General features: G+C 37.3%; 1 protein-coding gene and 1 long non-coding RNA gene across 9 annotated transcripts in view; one reads left to right on the top strand and one right to left on the bottom strand.

Moving 5' to 3' along the window:
- Positions 1 to 20,460, top strand: part of exoc6 (exocyst complex component 6) — a 53,455-nt gene that overhangs the window by 31,452 nt on the left and 1,543 nt on the right. For 3 of the 8 annotated variants that reach the window (XM_082151493.1, XM_082151494.1, XM_082151498.1), the window contains exons 16-23: positions 3,846 to 3,957; positions 4,043 to 4,177; positions 5,736 to 5,915; positions 6,534 to 6,563; positions 9,488 to 9,629; positions 12,641 to 12,714; positions 17,241 to 17,353; positions 18,137 to 18,148. In XM_082151493.1, the coding sequence (XP_082007619.1) occupies positions 3,846 to 3,957; positions 4,043 to 4,177; positions 5,736 to 5,915; positions 6,534 to 6,563; positions 9,488 to 9,629; positions 12,641 to 12,714; positions 17,241 to 17,353; positions 18,137 to 18,148 (798 nt within the window). The remainder of the gene's footprint in view (positions 1 to 3,845; positions 3,958 to 4,042; positions 4,178 to 5,735; positions 5,916 to 6,533; positions 6,564 to 9,487; positions 9,630 to 12,640; positions 12,715 to 17,240; positions 17,354 to 18,136; positions 18,149 to 20,460) is intronic. The other 5 variants (XM_082151495.1, XM_082151499.1, XM_082151497.1 and 2 more) reach the window with 3 other exon arrangements.
- Positions 18,470 to 20,308, bottom strand: LOC309485008. The gene is made up of 2 exons (XR_014201020.1): positions 19,460 to 20,308; positions 18,470 to 19,304 (listed from the first exon to the last, which is right to left on the bottom strand). It is a non-coding gene; the product is annotated as an uncharacterized lncRNA (long non-coding RNA).

Genomic DNA, 20,460 nt, shown 5'->3' with positions numbered 1-20,460 from the left:
AGTCAAGTCACTTTTATTAATGTAGCACTCTATGCAATAGATTGCTTTAAAGCAAGCAGCTTTACGGTATTAAACATGATAAAACTGTCAGTAACGATGTTTCCATCCAAAGTTGCGAATTTAACTTTAACTTTAACAAAGCAACTTTTCCATCCAGTGAGCCGAAGAGAACAAAATCCTTCCTGAAAACTGCCGCTAAATATCACTAAGAAAAACAAAGTTGGTGCAGTAGGAGAAGCCACTGTATATAATCATTTAGTATATAATAAATTGCTTGGGTCTCATAGCACTGAAAGCAATGAAGTTATCTTGTTTTTGGAGGCGGATGCTGCTGTTTGGTAACAGTCGTGTAAGACAGTTCTGGAAGGGAGTTATACCGAACCACTTTGACGACAGACTTTGCTCAGGCATTTCAGAACAGCCAAAAGAGCGTTTCAGATTCTGTGCAACGAGATCGCTCCGCTGGTTAGTCCAGCTAAGCCGTCACATCGTAAAGTCGCATGAATTGTTCTGATGCGCATCAAGGAATTTATTCTGTAAATGTGTTTCAATCGTAGTTTATGAGCATGTTTTCTTATCGGATAAAAAGTTTATCCGACTCAATTGAACGCATATGTTTTTTTAATGCGCATTTTTAGAATTTATGTGCATTTTGCCATTTCCATCCAGCAGTTTTTTATGCAGTATCCCAGAATGCACATAAAATTAGGTGGATGGAAACATAGCTAGTGTCTCTTTCAATTTGAATTACATCTTCATTTTATAAAGCAGCTCTCCGGTGTGTTAATGTTTTTACACTGAACAGAAGAAATTAACCCAAGAAGGTTTTTCGCATCAAGAAAGGCAGAGCCACACCTACCTATTACATAATTGCCACAGACCAATGGTAGTTCGAAGGTGTTTACTAGCTGGAGTAACTTTTCTGGAATGTTTGCTTTGGCAAGCTGTTCTGTATCGAACTCCAGAAACAAACTTAGTTTGGCCTGATTTTGTTCATAATTATGTCACACCAGTTTGTTCTTCAATTTCATGTAAGTACTAAATATCGGGGTCTTTAGTGGTTGACCAGTGCTTCGCCATGGCCAATATTTTGACCAATATTTGCACTAGGCATTTCCACAGACTATGAGCCAACAGATGAAACTTCTTTTGCTTTGAGCAGTGAGAAGAGTGTGAGGAGACCCACACAAGGCTGTCAGAACACTTATGGATTGATCTAACACAGTCTTTTTCCCTCCGCTAATCAATGCAAACGACTGCCGATTTCACACTCCTCTCTAATGGTTTCTTTGTTATTTAAGCAAGCGATAATGAGCGACCTCTGCACCTCTTCATGGAGCGTTTGCCACCTGATCACTCCTCCTAATCAACACCTCACACTGAGACACAGTCCCCAACTGTAAAATCAACACCAACCAGCAGTGTCCTGTAAACACTCACACCTTACAAGCGTTCTGGGCAGCAGTAGGGCTAGTTGTGGACCCGGTCAACACTGATGGGTGCAGACGGCAAGCATACTATGCTTGGTTAAAGATATTTCTTCTGTAGAACAGAAAAAGAACAAACATTTTTTGTCCATGCGATGAAAGTGAAAGGGGTCCAATGTTAAAAAAATATATATATATTTTGCTTTCCATAGAAGAAAGTCATTTTGGGGAGTAACTAACTCAGAGTAGCCATGCAAATAATTTTTTATTACATTTCTCAGTTGTTTTTAAAACAATATAGCTTTCAGTTAGCAGGATTTTTCTGGCAAGTAGCAGTACAGCACAACAGAACACTACATTGCTACTAATTTTTTTTTACTTGATTTAAATTTAATTAAAAAATGTTTTAACTTCTCTTGCAGAAGTACCATTGCGAAGCCATATTCCTTGTCTACTTGCCAAATAAATAAATAAACGGACATAAAATGTTGTTTTGAATATAAACGATTTCATTATGTTGGAAGAAAGAGTGTAAGTGTTGTGGTTGATTTAAAAACTAGCACAGTTATGTAGGAAATCAGTGGCCTGGTAAAACATTCAGTTTATTGTCATTATACAAAATTATTTGACAACAGAATGCAGCAACTGAACAATCTGAATAATTTATTCTAGAGAGCTATAATAAATTGAAATAATAGTCATTCTACAATTTATGGTACATTTTCATGTCCATTGATGATAATTTGATCATATTTTTAACAATTGTCTTCCTAAAAATCTAATTTATCAATTAAGGGAAAGCATATTATCTCACGCAAATATTAATATCAATTTGCTTGAAATTGCCTTGATGTACCCTAAATTACAGTTTTTGCAGTGTCTCAAGTTTAAAATAGTGAATAAAAAAAGTTATTCTACATTTTATTACTTTTATTTAATGTTCTTTACATTAAGAAAATGTTTCGCTCATTTTTTTCCACATTTTTATTGTTGTTTATATGTCTGTGTGGTGTTTTTAATATGCTTTAAGACAAACCATGTGCAAATTCATAAGTCAAGGGGGTGGAAAGGCGTAGTGTTAAACATCAGTCCCAAACTGATGAGTAATATCTTCTTGCGGTGCGTAGATCCAAAAGGACCTCAAAAATCTGAAAAGAGATCCGCACACGAATATAGGCCAATATTCCCCAGAAGGGGAAGAAAAAGTGGATACTCGACCCATGAGAAGGAAAAGGATGTACAAGACCAAAGTTTGGTGTTTAACACTATCCCTTTAGGTACTGATGAGGAGCAACTGCTGAACAAAGGTCTTATGTTCCTCCTACACACACCGATCCCTTTCAACTTAAAATCGAGATGTTTCAATTTTATAGATTTTTTTTTTTTCATAAGGACAGTTCTCAACGACAATACACGTCGGCCAATACTTAACAACCTTTACGACCACGCAGTATATTTTGTCCTGTGGTTAACAACTCAACAAATATATATATATATTATATATATATATATATAGAACAAGACATCATTTAAAAAAGTATCCTGTATCCACCTTATTCCTACGTCCTATGACGTTTTGCGCGAATTATGTGTGTAACTTCCGTTAAGCAGCAAACAATCCGTGAAAAGGCTCGCTCTATGAACGCAACAATACTTTTTTTTAAATCTTGGTACAATGATGACATTATTCTACTCCCCCTTAAACCATCGAACATTAAAAGGACATTTAAAAGTGTAAAAGCATTAACAAGGTACTTTCAACAGACCAACAAACAACATATGTTGCTTAATTAATCAAAAATGTTCATTAACTTCAGCATTACCTGATACTATTTCAAAGTGATTTTTGTCATTTTGACAGATAATAAATTGTATTTACCATTGAAAACAAAACTGGAAAGAGACTACAGGTGTAGTCTCTGGAAAGAGATTTGAGGAGAATAACAAGAGATTCTTTGTGCATTCCAGTGAATTATTAATGGGGGATATATCATATATTAAATCGGGAGAACAGACCACAAATGTGCAGTATGTTGTCCTTTTTCATACTATTACAACGGAATGCAAAGGGAAAAAAGAAAAGAATCATGATGAAAAGAATACAGCGACTTGCCAAAGATATTCTTGTTATAACATGTCACATTAAAATACCAAGTGTTACGTTATTCTGAATAATAAAAGACTCATGATGTCTGAAAATAAAACATGGAGAATTGACAGCTTATTCAGTCAAACTGACGGATCAGCTTTATTGTAGAACGGATCAGCTTTATGAATGGAAGTTCCCCAAAACGAAAGTGCCACCCATAATTCAAAACACTGTAGTCTCATCAGGAATAAGGTGGATAGAAAGCTTGCCAAAACCATGGACTAAGAGTGCAATGATTGAACATATTTCTTGGATAACTTGTGTTTCAGCTCAACCGAGATTGACGACATGCTCCGTAAATCCACCAATCTGCTGCTGACGAGGACGTTGAGCAGCTGCTTACAAAACCTCATCAAAAAGCCGCACATAGGATTAACGGAGGTAGTGTTGATGCAATGACTTATTTTCTCTATGCAAAGCCCAGTGTGAAAATAACTTGCGTCTTCCTTTCTGTTGTGTTTTGCAGCTAGTTCAAATTATCATCAACACCACCCACTTAGAGCACGCGTGTAAATACCTGGAGGATTTTATCACAAACATCACCAATGTTTCCCCGGAAACAGTTCACACCACAAGACTCTACGGGCTTTCCACCTTCAAGGTAAAGTCATTCACAGACATGTTCTTTAATTACACATTTCACTCACTCGTATTACCGCCGTGGGCACACTCTGATCAGAGATCAGCCGTCTGGAGCAGTGCGCTCAAAGTAAAGCTGTCATCGACAGCATGGGACAGGAGCCGCCTCGGGCTTCATGAACTTCATAAAGAGCTTGTTTTGATGCCAGTGTGTTAAATGTATTTAAACGGAGGTGTTATCAGGTGACCTCTTTTTGAGCCATTGAGCACGCAGCAGCATGTTGGCATTGCTTAAGTTAATGTGTTGCATAAGTATTCACCCCTCCCCCTCCCCCTTTCCCACATTTTGTTGTTGTACATCTTGGAGTTGCATTAGAATTTTTTTACCATTAAAGATCCACAAAATGTGGACCATTTGATATGCGTGAAAAATATGTTGGTAACACTTTATTTTGATGGTCCCTTTTGAACATTCTGTTGACTACAAGTAACTTTGTAACTACATGTCAACTAACTCTCATTAGAGTGTTAGTAGATTGTCTGCTTAATATCTGCAAAATCTTTATTGTGATGCTCCCCAACAGACATTCCACTGACTATAAGTAACTTTGCATCTACATTTCATCTTATTCTAACCCTAACCCTATCAGTCTACTAATACTCTACTAACACTCTAATGAGACTTGGTAGACATGTAGGTTCAACGTTACTTATAGTCAACAGAATGTGTTAAAGGGACCATCCAAGTGAAAAGTGAAACCAATATGCTTGATTGTAGCATGAAAAGTTAAAGTTTCTAACTTTAGTTAGTGTGTAATGTTGCTTTTTGAGCATGAACAACATCTGCAAAGTTACAACGCTCAAAGTTCAAAGCAAAAGGAGATATTTTCTTTTAAAGAAATCGCTTTTTAAGGACTACAACAAACGACTGGTAGGTACTACACACGCTTCTTCCCAGGTTAGTGACATCACAAACCCTAAAATTTACATAAACCCCACCCCCGGAACACGATTTATAGATGATCAAGACAAAATAAGCTAATCAATGACTAGAAGATAACTACACATAAGCTACATAAATTCATCCACTAACCATTCAGAAATGTTGTCTACATGATGTCACTTCTTAAGTCTCTCCATCTGTGTCTGACTCCGGTTTGAACATGAAAGGCTAAAAGTTTTTGAGATTTTCAGTGCATGTCTGTGAGGTAATCAAAGCTGCTAAGAAGGAGCTGTTGAAGCTCCGCCCTCTGTGCTGGGAGCAGCAGCTCATTTGCATTTAAAGGGTCATACACATAAACGGTGCATTTTTGCTTACCCTCAAAAAGTGACAATTTTAACATGCTATATAAAAATATCTGGGGGGTATTTTGAGCTAAAACTTCACATACACACTGGGGACATCAAAGACTTATCTTGTGAAAAGAGCATTATACCACCCCTTTAAACAAAAAAGCAGACATGTATTGGTTGCAAAATGAATCTTTCAATACTGTTTAAAAGCATTCCAGAATTCAATTGGTTGTGCCAGTGTTTGTTCACATCTGGATGAAGTTAAATGCATGGTTTCTTATTTTTAGGATGCCAGACACGCAGCTGAAGGAGAGATATACACTAAACTCAATCAGAAGATCGATGAGTTCATTCAGCTTGCTGATTACGAATGGGGCATGTCGGAGTCGGACGGCAGGGCCAGCGGATACCTCATGGACCTCATCAACTTCCTGCGCAGCACCTTCCAGGTCTTCACGCACCTTCCGGTGAGTTCCACGTCATCCTATTCACACACAGTCTCATCATTGTTCTGTGATCATTCTCCACCTGTGGGTTCATGTAATGTGTGTTATTGCATGTGTGGCGTTAAACAATATTGTGTTTTTAGCTTTTTAGATGGCCATAACTGGGCAGATGTTCTAGTAGCCCTCCAGAATGACACATTTTCTAGTTTCCACTGTTTGATTAGGTGTAAATCTTAACATAAGCGCACAGGAATGTCGTGTTTGGTGTTATAGGTGTCATTACACAAATATACTATTCAAAAAGACATCCATTCCCAAAACCAGTCTAATCTCTGTATATTCCTTCACATAATCAGCACGGATAACTCCCAACTCATCCATTAAAACAGAACGATACAGCTTGCTTGCGTTTCTCTTCAGCTGCACTGTCCTCTTAAACAAATTGCTTTAACCTCCAGTTTAAGTTGGTTATGCTTTGGTTTCTCAACAATGTAACATATTTCCTGTAAGTGAATGTATCCTTTGATTTATTTTCTGCCAGGCATGCTTGGTATTTCTGATTTTCCTTTGTCTGTCCATTTATTATCGCTATACTTTCTTTCCCTGTCCGTGTTTTATTTTCTTGGGGTTTCCGCTCAGAATAACAACAATGATCATGCTGCAATGTCGGTAAGTAGACCCTCTTCGAACTGTAGAGGAGGAACAGAAAAATTACAATTATTCAAAAGCAAAAAAAAAAAAAGAGACATTAAAACTGCATGTTCATGTCAGTTCTGTGGACTTGCTGCCAACCTTGTTTTGCTTCCCTTTTCACGTGTAATGCAGAATGTAAACCAGATCATTTGGCATGCTACCCCTGATCTGCTGCCCATGATTGTCTGAAGCTGATACCAGTATCTGCAGAACACACATGACATTCTTACTTGAGATTCACTAGTACCAGTATTTAAAGAGACAGTTCACCCAAAAATTCTGCCACCATTTTCTCAGCCTCATGCTGTTCCAAACCTGACTGACTTTCTTTCTTCGGAACGCAAAGGGAAATATTTTGAATAACGTTTTTCCCATAAAATGAATGTGAATGGGGTCCCGAACAACACTTGACCTCATTGACTTTCATTGTATGGACAAAAGCACAGTTTTCTAAATATCTTCTATTGTGTTTCGCACTGTATTTTACTTTTGTCTGATCTGTCCCTTTAAGATGATAGTCTCAACAATGAGTGTGTCTCAAATCAGAATGCTGCTTTATTAATGCTGCATAATGAAACATTATAACCTACTACACTATCAGGACAGCTGTATGTCATTACCTTTAACAAGTATACTTAGATGTTACATAATCTGTATGTTAGCGCAGCTAACTTGATTCACTCTAATTCACTAATATAAGCAATCTTAGTATAAATATAGGCCGTTAACGATTGCATTTGTGGTTGAAAGAGATGTGAGCACAGCATAAAGGGCTTTTAAAACAAGACAGCTGTCCAGCTCATGCTTAAATAAAACACTTAGCATTTTTCTAACACAATGGGATGCGACAAATGACAAGATATTTTGTTGATCGCTTGGTTTTTATATCTGGTGTTGTGATTGGTCCCAACCACAGGTATATCTCATTGGTCCAAAGGTCCACTTCACGTCAGTGTTATTCTAGTATTATTGAGATACATTTATAGTGTTTTTATATATATATATTTTGAAATCATGGTATGGTTTTTAGTTATCTATATTAACCCTGCTTCACATAACTCTATATTAAACAAAGTATGTTCTGGCATTATGCCATTCTGGTTAGGACACAATGTTTTTTTGGTTGTCAAAAATCATCTTTTCAAGGGTGAAATGTTATGTTTTATAGGGCCTGCTTTTATAGCCTCGATTTTCATTGTTTATATAAATCTCTAGAAATAAAAAGGAATGTACATGGATTTTTGAGGCTCGGAGCCTTCTGAAGTTTGGGGCTTTTTGTTTTTTAATTATGCATATGTTTGTTAAATGGGATTGGTTGTTCAATGTGGTGCTACATTTTTCTATGTTGCTTACACATTAAATAATACATATTTAGTCTTTTTTATAGCGATCTGTGATGTGTCTAATGGATATTAACATGTGATAACATGATAATGACAGGCTTGTTTTTTGCGGAGAGCTTTGTTTGCATTTTTTGCTTTGGGTAGAAAAACCAAATGGAATTGTTTATTAATTTCTTTGCTAGTTGTCAGCATGTACTGGTGGAGCAGCTGTTGCATGAGTTTTACGTGTGTTTGAGTGTTTGACGTCTGTTATTGCCGAGTTTGACTGGTCTTTCACCTCTTTCCTCTTTTCAACCCTGCTGATTATGAGCCGCGTCGGCTTGCATGAGCGACTGCTTCAGATATGAGACTTGTTACTGTGTGTTTTTGTGTGCGTTTCTGAATTGAAAATTGAGATTTTCAAGAGTTGGAAGGCCTGTGTCATCTCCATGTTGTGCCATTACGTCCACTGATTTTAGGTTGTTTTAGGATATTATGGTATATATTTGGAAATGAATCAACATACACTTATCGCTAATATGCTTACTTTCATACATTCACCCAAAAATAGTTCACCTTTTCTGTCAGTATTTACTCACCAAAATGTTGTTCCAAACCCAGATGATTGTCTGTCCTTAGTGGAACACAAAAGGTGAAATTTTTCACAATATCCAGGCCGATCTTTTAAAAATTCAATGAAAGAGGATGGTGACTAGAGCCGCCAAGTTTTATGTGACACAAAATGACACAAAAAAACAACAAAAATGTATAAAGGTTAAGGGCTTAAATCTGTTCATCATACAAAGCTATATTTTGACATAAGACTTGAAACAGAGTATGAATCATATGGACAACTTTTATGTTCTTTTTTGTCTTTTTAGTTCTTGACAGACCCATTCCCCATTCACTTTCATTATATGGAAATGAGCAGTCTACACACACACTACAAATCTAGAATAATCATTTATTAATGTTTTTTTGTAAGAAGTCTTATGATCAGCAAGGTTGCATTTATTTCTCATTAATTTATTAATTTATTTATTTATTAATACAGTTAAAACAGCAATACTGTAAAATATTTAAAAAAAAAATTAAATAACTGTTTTCTATCTGAATTTATTTTAAAATGTAATTTATTCCTGTGATGGCAAAGCTGAATTTTTATTCCTGTGATGGCAAAGACTAAACTAAAAAAAATATTCTGAAGCTGATCCTTCAAAAATCATTCTCTAGAAACATTTCTTCTTATTATCAATGTTGAAAAACAGCTGTGCTGCTTTGATATATTCAAACAGAAAACAGTTATTTGACAACATTACTGTTTTTAGTGTGTTTTTTATAAAAATCCAGCCGTGGTCAGCATAAGAGACTATTTTCAAAAACATAACAAATCTTACCGACCACAAACTTCTGAACGGTAGTCTAAGAAAAAGAAGAATACTTAAGAAAAAGGGTGAAACAGCTATTCAGAGACATTGCGACAAATTCATTAAGACATTGATCCCAACACTGTTGCCGTGTGTAGAAGAGGACACCTGTAGTAACGGTTTGTTGGTGTGTTTGTGTGCGGCTCCTCAGGGTAAGGTGGCGCAGACGGCGTGTATGTCTGCCTGTAAACACCTGGCCACATCGCTGATGCAGATGCTGCTGGATACTGAGCTCAAACAGATCAGCATGGGAGCCATTCAGCAGTTCAACCTGGACGTCATACAGTGTGAACGTGAGTAGTTAATAATTGCATATTTACAATGCCAGCACCACGTCATTTCAACAGTTAGCCCAATAATGAAGTTATTTACCCTCTTGTCATTCCCAGCCCTTGTCCACTATAAAAGAACCATAAAATATCTCCATATTAAATTTTCAGTCGTCTGAAGCCGTTTTGAATATATCTTCCCCTCTGCTGTAATTCATTAATTAATTATACAGACCCCCTACAAAATGTGTCCATTCTGAAATTGAAAGTTTGTGCTTCACCAGAAACCATTTTCAAAGCAGAGTTATGAGTTATTAATGGCTTATACATTAACAGCCAGGCAGGCATGCCGGTTTCTTGCTCTGTGAAGCGCAGCATGGCGGTAGATGCACTCATGCAGCAGCTATTATTGATATTATCAGCTGTTCTCAGAAGTAGTTATCTTAGTTATAAACTTTCAAGAGACATTCCTGATTACCCACACTCCATCTGCTCTTAGAAATCCACACCTGTTCTGATACGAACTGATTAGGAACCGTTTAGTGCAACATTAGTCATTTAGTCAACATTCATTCTTTTGCTGCATTTTCATGCAATACCCACCCATATTAGGAATAGTTCACCCAAAAAGAAAAACAGTTTACATCTTAATGCTGTTTCAAAGCCATATGACAAAACTGTAGTCTGTGGAACACAAAATTAGATGTTTTCTGAAAGAAATTAATACTTTAATTCAGCAAGGACGCATTAAATGTTTTTTTTTTTTTTTTTTTACGTGATATTAAGATGTTACATTTCAACATTGATAATAAGAAATTTCTTGTTTTTCAAGACGTTTCTTGAGCTCCAAATCATATTAGAATGATTTCTGAAGGATCATGTGACACTGAAGACTGGAGTAATGATGCTGAAAATTCAGCTTTGCATCACAGGAATAAATTATATATAATACCTTGCACACCCAAACCCAATTAAATGTACAACGTAAACCAAAAAATGTATAAAATCTCGCACACCACTTGAACTTGCTGAATCACTAACACACGACGTTTCGCTACTGTTGATGGAAACCAGTTGATGATTCTGGAAGTTCGAGTGGTGTGCGAGATTTTTTTCCATTTATTGCAAAATGTAATAAAATAGAAAACGTTTATTTAAAATTTTGAAAATATTTCTCAATATTTCCGTTTTTTGTTCCAGTAAATGCAGCCTTGGTGAGAATAAGACCATTGGCTATTTTGTAACGTAAATTCAGATATATATTACAAATATTTAAATTTTTGAATCCATTTTGAGTACACTCGACCACTAGTGGGGTTGACCTTAAAATGACACTGTCCCAAGTCCAAAGTCTCTATGGTATTCTCAATTTTTTTGTGAAATGCAGAACCTGATCTTGTTGAGGTTTCATCTCTTAAATATCTCCCTGGGGAAGCACATAAGCCTTTAGTTCTAAACGGCACAATAGAGATGTCAGAGCAAAGTGTTCATCAATAATGTTAATATGTAGACAGCTCTTTGGTTCTAGCATCGCATCTTCTGCTCTTCGACCATTTAAGGTTTCAGTCACGCTACATCACTGTCAGCTGAAGTGAAAAGGCGGTGTGTGCGTGCTCGTACCTGTGGCCTCGGGTCACAGATGTCTCAGGGTGAAGTAGAGTTTGTGAGGGTTCAACTGCACAGGTACGCCAGGGATCGCCTGACCCTTCTCTAAGGTCTGAATGGTGTTCATCCCATTAGCGGCAGTTCATCTTACACTAGTCAAAGCACAAGAGTTAAGATGCACCTACAGAAATACTTTTCCCATGTTGTGAGTGTACAGTTTGATTTTTATTTTTATTTTACTATATACTGACTCAGTGGATAGTTGACAGGAAAGTAGAGGAACGGAGAGGTGACTTGAGGTCATTTTGAGATGACCTAAATCCGACTCAAATCTGCGTCCTCTTGAGCATGATTTTGCACAGTTTTGCATCTTGTATACTTGGATAGACAGGTGAAGACTGCAGCTCAACTATGCAAAAACTTACTGAAGCTCAAGTGCATATGAACATACAATGATTGACTTGATTAATCTCAGTGCTCATAGTGTTAGCATAAAAACTTCTGAGGAAATGATCTATGCTAGCTGTGTACCTGTGTCGATCACTGTCTTGAACTGTTCATCTCATAATTTGATTGTTGATCCAGCATTCAGTGGTCAGAGATTCTCGCAGAAGTTCTCGTCTAATCTGAATAATTGACAGATCTTCAACATAGTTGTGCTAGTTTTGCTCGGTTGTCTTTTTTCTCATATAATTTTAATTGCATAAAAAAACTAGATAGTAAAGCCTTTAAACAAACTTTGATGTTAGTTCAAAAAGATAGTTAGTCAGTCAGTTAGTTTTGATCAATTGGTAAACCATATTTGTATATGTAATGTCAGTTAGTTAGTTAGTTAGTTAGTTTTTTATCTTTGATCATCTGTTTTTGATCATCCATGGTTTTCCAAAAACAGATGATCAAAGATAACAAACAAACCAACTAACTAACTAATATTGAAGAATTATGGTTTTCCAAAACCAGTTGATCAAATCTAACTGACTGACTAACTATCTTTTTGGACCAACATCAAAGTTTCCATCCGTCCATCCATCCATCCATCCATGGTTTTCCAAAAATGTATCATCATTCAATCGGAAATCAATCCAATCTTCAATTGGAAAACCTGAAGTCTGATCAGTTACAAATAGATACAGCAACACAAGTCTAAAAACAAGCTCAGTCTGAAGGTTTTACCTGAGTTTGGTGGATATTTGGATGCTTTACGATGAGTTAATGTTAGAAAATGTAGTCTCAGAAGTAATAACAACTAGAAGACGTTTAAATAGTAGATCAGTATGTTGGCTTTCTTTAGCCATATGGTTAACATTTTAGAGAAATAATAATGCTTTGTAAACATTGTTCAAGAGTTTGATTTGATGTATTTTCATGATGTGCTCCAACTGTTTAAATAACCCATATTAATATGTACTATTTTCGTATTCCATTTGCAGTGTTTGCCAGTTCAGAGCCCGTGCCAGGATTCCAGGGCGACACGCTGCAGTTGGCCTTCATTGACCTCCGACAGGTACAGACCTCTCTGCAGACATGACTATTCTTGATCAACAGTCCTTTTGAGTGGAGCTGAGGGGAAGGGTGGAGAATGTACAGCATTAACAGGCACTAATGGATTATCCCAACCTGAACACTCTTACCTTCAGGAGGGGAAATCACTAAGTCGCAGTGGGGTTCATTTTGCTTTTTCAACGTTTGCTCCGTGTTGCTTGGAGTTTGAACTTTTAATCTGGGCCTGAGGTGCTTAAGGTGTAAACCCGAGGTCATGTCAAGGTTTCTTCTACAAAGCTATGTCATAGAAGGAAGTATTATTAGGGTGTGGCTTTACTAATTGGAAAATCCCCTCTGATTTCGAATACCTCTTTTGACGTTATACGGCTTCTGAATGCTAAAGGCCAGTGTCTTCAAATCACACGCACAGTAGTCAAGAACATCCTGACCTACTCCATGTAGGACTGGGCGATATGGGCCAAAAATCTATTCTCTGTATATTTTGGCTGTATGGTGATATACAATATATCTTGGTATTTTCCATGATTTTCTATTTGGATTTTATCTTCTGTTAGGGATGTAACGATATACTCATGTCACGATACTGAAATCACGATACAATGTTATTGCGAGACTCCAAGACATATGGTAAAATGTTAACAAAAAATGTACTGTTGATTAAAATGTTAAATTTGGTATTACATTGGGTGTGGAAATGAATAGGCTTGGACTTGGTGCTGGTAACCCAATGCACAGGACAATAGTGACACCAGAATAAAAAAATTTAAATAATGTTGGCCACTTTTTACTGGTAACATGAGACATTTGGCATTATCAGGACCCACAAATATTCCCCCATTGCAATATTATACATTATATTGAACATTATATATTGTAGTTTAAAGGTATGGTTCGGAGTAATTTCAACCTAGTAGCACCATGACCTCGAGCCAAACACCCCCTCAGAAGCCTTTTTTTCCCCTTGGTCGAACATTATTAAAGTTAGAGCTTATTTAGAGATATCAGCCGAATGGCTGTGCAGGCGCTAATGGATCCTATGATGTATCTCGTAAATTACCCCACTAATAATGCCCAGAATGGTACCAAACTTATACAGTAGAACAAATAGATTCTGTGAGGTAATTTAGTGGTGTAATTTACGAGATACATCATAGGATCCATTAGCGCCTGCACTAAGCCATCCGGCTGATTTCCCTAAATAAGCTCTAACTTTAATAATGTTCAATGTTCAATAATGGGGGTGTTTGGCTCGAGGTCATGGTGCAAAGGACCCTAGGCTGATTTTACTCCGAACCATACCTTTAATGTAGTACTGACTCTGAAACTCTGTAAACTTGAATATTTTTCTCACACAGTATTTTTCATTTTGAGTGAACTACACCCAACACAGATTGTCACTATCCACCATACATATTGTTGCATTTTTGTATTGTGATATATTGTAACACGACATATTGTTACACCCTTATCTTCTGTATTTATTTAACAAAAATGTATTTCACATCCTGCCCACCATTGTCCTACAAACAATGTGCAAATTGAAGACTATGAAAACAATCATAGTGAATATGATTTTTCATATAACGGTCTGAAAAACAGACCTCCTTTCAGTTTCAAACCTCACTGTGAATCACATATACCACCTGTTCATGGGAAATAAAGAAACACGCAGCTTTGGTTTTATCTGCATCCCACGCTCTGGTCGGAGTGGCGTCTTTCAGCGTGTCACGACTGCGGCCACTCGCCAAGACCTCTCGATTACCATTAGCATGACGCCGCTTTGATCCTCGCCTGGTTTCTTGGAGGATTTGCTGACAGCTTCTCTCAAGTGCACTCAGTGAGCTCTGGCTCCAATTCGGACGGAGCGGAGCTCAAACGGGGTCAGAGATAAGGAGAGCAGAGCGCTGGCGATTTACCTATTCACCCCAACCCCCAGCGTAGATAACCTTCCCATCACACAATATGACGCAGATCTGCCCTAGAGCTCTTATCGCAGGCTGGCGTGGCGTAGCTAACGTTTTTTCCTTTGAGCATGTGCCGACACCGAATAGAGAGGTCACAGTGTTCCTGCCAATCACGCAGCGGCTAATGGAGACTCGTGTTTACTCTGTCATGTTTTAAACATTTCCTTAAGTCCTTGTTGTCTGTAAGGTGATACTGTGCAGGGCTGCAGATGCTTATGCTAATACTGGTAAAAAATTCACTTGTTCACATCACTTAACAGAGACTGAAATGTCTTAAGGCACATTTTTGAACATGCCTAGTGTTCTTCACTTTCACCGGGGTCACGAATAAGTAACTAAAAGTAGCGACGCTGCTCTTTTTTAGTAGTGTAACAATAGAGCAGTTGTTCTATTAGTCCAGCTTTTCCAGTAACTAGGTACTTTTTGCAACAATTGGCAATCAAAACACAACATTGAATCATTACAAAATCGCTGTAATAATAAATGCCCCCTTAATTATCTTCAACTAAAACATTCAGAAGTGAACTTTTCTCACACTCACTGTGAACTGTGTCAGATCATGTTGGGCTTGTGAATCTGTAGCGGTGAGATCATTTGAAGAAATAGACTTTACTGGGATTATAATGGTGCTAAATAAGGACGCAGAAGCAATGTATAGAATATTTGATAGAATATTATATTTTGCTTTTTTAATTTTTTTTATATATCCATTTAAATTTGATTTTGCATCCCAGATTTTGAGTGTGGTCCCGGACTTTGGGATTCCACTGTTTATCGGATACTCTCAAAGGGCTGAAAAACATCAAGATCTAATTTATAACAGTCCAAGCTTGGTTTGATATCCAGGGAATGCATGAGCTCGTATCACGTATACCTTGATGGACGTATAAGTCTCCTTGGACAAAAGCGTCTACAAAAAAGTTTAAGTTCAATTGATTTAGCTATATCACCCAGCCCAGGGTCTGCATATATTGACACTTACTAGCAGATAGTCTTGTTGCCCGTGATGCTCCACAGGGTCTTAGTGTGTTTAGCAGCAATATTGTCACAGCCCAGCAGGAGCAGCAAACAGCACTAAATAACGGTCCGAAAAACAGACCTCCTCAATACGGACCACATAGTAGGTGTGAAGTGCTATTAGCCCCCTGAACCCTCCTCTCCCAGCCCTCCATAATGAACGAGCCATCCAGGAATTGTCCCCCATTGATTGATATTGATTTGCATACATAGAGGTGAGTGATCTGGCCCTTCTCCAGCAAATTAAGTTCAATGTGTCCAGAGCCTTGCTTTGAATCCGAGTTGCAAAGTGGCAGGGAGCCCACTGACCAGAGCACCGTGGAGCCAGGATTAGCTCCTCTGTGGGTTATCTAGAGGTCACGGAGGGATTTCTCTTCCTTTTGCATTTAAAGTGCTCCCAGCTCCCCAATAAGTTCCCTAGTACTAACCCCCACCATTAGTGTATGACCTCACACACTTCTCTTTGGACAACTTCTGGCTCTTTTTTTAAGCACTGTATTAAAAGATGACTTCACTAAAAACAATTTAGGAAACTTCACAACTGAAAACATAAAGCTTTTTAGCAAGTAAAAGTATAATAAAATAAAAAAAAATAAAAAACTTCAGGTTGTCGTACATTTTTTACTTTTTGCTGTAAAATCAAAAATCTATGGACTTATTGGACTGAAGCAACTTATCAACTTGATTATCCATACAGATTTTTTTTTTTTTTAAACAATAAAATGTAAGTATTAAGTATGATAAATTGGGCCATATAAATTAGGAACGTTTATTTGTTAATATCTCAATCATCACTATATTGCATTGCTTTATATGTTTTGCCCCCACGATTCAAACTTGATCATAAATCTAGACATTTGAATATCATCTTAATTAGACATTATTGGGAGAGTGACAGCGTGTTATATTTTATGTAAATAGTTGCTTTACTGTTAGAAAAGTTTTCATTGATTTATATTACAAGCTATCTTTTTTTTTTTTGCCATTTAAATATCAGCAACTGCACCAAATTGCATGTTTTTGCTCAGTTTGGGCCTCTGAATAAAGTTGGGAGGTGATCTTTTCTTCCTTAAATATGAACTCAATATTCTCATCCTATTATACTATATGATCCTAAACCTGATGTATCTGATATGTAATACTTAACAAAACAAAAGTACATGCAAAATTGTTAGCAAAATGTTTAGAGTATTCTTATTCAGAAAACACAAAATAATAGACTCAGTTCAAGCTACTTTTTTATACATTTGTTGTTTGTTGTTTTTGCAAGTTTTTTTTTATTTTTATAGTGCACTTCTAATATTGTTAGTTTCTTGTGATCAGGCTTGAATTCTCTATGCAATCTCTATAAAATAATTAATAATTTTATGTGTGACAGCCATGATTATTAATATGCTTAATGAAAACAAATGCAAATGACATTTATTCATCTTCAGTATTGTTTTACAACCTATTCTATTGGTTCACACTAAGTTCTGTTCTCGACTCTGTTGTTGATTTGTTTTAAATCATTGCTAATATGGAACATCTGTTTCCTGTGTTGAAGCTTCTAGATCTGTTTATGGTGTGGGATTGGTCCACGTACCTGGCAGACTACGGACAACCCACCTCAAAGTACCTGCGGGTTAACCCCTCCACTGCACTTGCACTTTTGGAGAAGTACGTATTGTTTTCTACTCTTTCCTTCAGCTCAGTGAAGACATGCTAAAATCAAACTCCATTGATCTTCACAGAGTACTTAACCATTATGGTTATCATGCTGCCTTAGGGTGTGTTCACACTTGTAGTTCACTTCTCTTGGTTCTTTTGATCCAAACCAAAAAAGATATCAGGAGCGTTTATGCTGGGATGTGTAGGCTGTGCGGTGACATGTAACTTTCATGGAAATCTGTTATTTGTGTTTTTAATGGAAAAGCACATCTCCTTTGCTTTATCCTGAAGTTGGTTCACCCTCCGCCTATGAAAATGATACATTTAGTTCTGGTTTGAAAAATGGCTTTTATGGCATATTTTGCTACGGGACTGCTGGACTAAATGCGCTCATCCTTTTTTGGTCGCATCATGTGACATCACGTCCTGTCTTTGGTCCATGTTGCGTTCATATTTCAGTCAAACCACATCGTTTAGAACTGAAAAGATGGGTCTTGGTCCCCTTATTTGTTGCACACCAGGGTTCAGATTGCAGCGTTCACATTTATTCAAATGAAACCGCACTAACAGAGCAATCACACCAGAGTTTGTTTTAAAAGAACCAAACATGCCAAGTGTGAACACACCCTTAGAAGGCAGCTGGCAGCTCACTAGTTTTGGAACAGAACCTCATACATCAGTGAACAAAAGATGGAGTGATCTGAACAATGGAGCTGTGCTTTGTCCTTTCAATCTAAAATATAATCCTCGTCCTCTTTCTTTCTATCTTTCTTTTTTACTAACCAATGCCAGAGTCAACAGGGGGTACGTAGATCCAACATGGATTTCTCTCTCTCTCTCTCCATAGTAATGTGATATGCTGCATGAATATCATTCTTAGAATAAAAATCATTTATTTCACCATCATTTATTCATCCCACACCCATTTCAGCATACATACTGTACAGAGTGGCTGAATAATAATATAATATGAATAAATCACATATCATGATACATAAGTCATGCATCACTATATCTTAACTAAATCATTACTAATGATTCTAACCGCTCTGAATATTCAGCATTTGATGTAGCATATATATCACAAAACATGCATTTACTTTTAATCATTTACATATGACTGTATGTATCTATGTATGTATGTATGTATGTATATGTGTATATATATATATATATATATATATATATACATACAGTATCTCACGAAAGTGAGTACTCCCCTCACATTTCAGCAAACATTTTAGTATATCTTCACAAGGGACAACACTATAGAAATGAAACTTGGATATATTTTAGAGTAGTCAATGCTTGTATAGCAGTATATATTTACCTTCCTCTGAAATTAACTCAACATACAGCAATTATTGTCAAAATAGCTGGCAACAAAAGTTAGTACACCCTAAGTGTTAATAGTACGTTGTTTAACCATGCAAAGCCACATGTCCTATTCATCATGTTCATGGTTTCTCTGCTTGACAGGACCATACAAATTTGTGTATCTTGTATTATTATTATGTGTATCTTGCAGTTAAAATCTGTGCTTTGAGCACAATTCTCTCATACTGACCACTGGATGTTCAACATTGCACCTCATGACAAAGAAAAAAAAGGATTTGAGAATTAGAATTGTTGCTCTCCACAAAGTTGACCTAGGCTATAAGAAGATTGGTAACACCCTGAAACTGAGTTACAGTGCAGGCCAGGGTCATACAGAGGTTTTCCAAGACGGTTTCCACTCGGAACAGGCCTCGCAAGGGTCAGTCAAAGTCGTCGGGTCCTCGTGCTGTACGTCAGATGCAGAAGCTGGCTTCAAAAAACAGACGCATGAGTCCTGCCAGCATTGCTTTAGAGGTTGCAGAAGTGGAAGGTCAGCTTGTCAGTGCTCAGACCATGCGCCGCACACTGCAACAAGTCGGTTTGCATGGCCGTCGTCCCAGAAGGAAGCCTCTTCTGAAGCTGGCTCACAAGAAAGCCCGCAAACAGTTTGCTGAAGACAACCTGTCCATGAATTACTGGAACCATGTCCTGTGGTCTGATGAGACTAAGATAAACTTGTTTGGCTCAGATGGTGTCCAGCATGCATGAGGAGTACCAAGAAAATTGTGTATTGCCTACAGTCAAGCATGGTGGTGGTAGCATCATGGTCTGGGGCTGCATGAGTGCTGCTGGTACTGGGGAGCTGCGGTTCGTGGAGGGAAACATGGATTCCAATATGTACTGTGACATTTTGAAGCTGAACATGATGCCCTCCCTTCAGAAACTGGGCCAAACGGCATGAGAATGACCCCAAACACACCGCCAAGATGACAACTGTCTTGCTGAGGAAGCTGAAGGTGAAGGTGATGGAGTGTCCAAGTATTTCTCCAGACCTGAACCCTATTGAGCACCTGTGAGGCGTCCTCAAGCGGAAGGTGAAGTGCCGCCATGTGTCTAACATCCAGCAGCTCCGTGATGTCATTATGGAGGAGTGGAAGAGCATCAACCTGTGCAGCTCTGGTGAACTCCATGCCCAGGAGGATTAAGGCAGTGCTAGATAACAATGGTGCTCACACAACATATTGACACTTTGGACACAGTTTTGACATGTTCACTTAGGGTGTACTCACTTTTGTTGCCAGCTATTTTGACAATAATGGCTGTATGTTGAGTTATTTTCAGAGGAAAGTAAATATATACTGCTATACAAGCAGCACACTGACTACTCTCAAATATATCCACGTTTCATGTCTATAGCATTGTCCCTTCAGAAGATATACTAAAATGTTTGCTGAAATGTGAGGGGTGTACTCACTTTTGTGAGATACTGTGTGTGTGTGTGTGTGTGTGTGTATATATATATATATATATATATATATATATATATACACACAGTATAGGCAACATTTGAAGTGGATCAAAACCTTTCATCAAAGTTATACATTAATTTTTAATAATACCCGTTCATGTCTTAGGACAACTTTTTTTATCCACTTCAAATGTTAACTACTATATATATATATATATATATATATATATATATATATATATATATAGTATAGTATACTATATTTATTTATTTATTTATTTATTTATTTATAAAGAGCTATTTTCTGAACTGTTCATGTCTTCATCATAAG

This window comes from Leuciscus leuciscus, assembly GCF_965113295.1.
Source record: "Leuciscus leuciscus genome assembly, chromosome: 21".
Lineage (NCBI taxonomy): Eukaryota > Metazoa > Chordata > Actinopteri > Cypriniformes > Leuciscidae > Leuciscus > Leuciscus leuciscus.
Note: the sequence above shows the minus strand (reverse complement) of the source record. Positions and strands in the feature narration are given on the sequence as shown.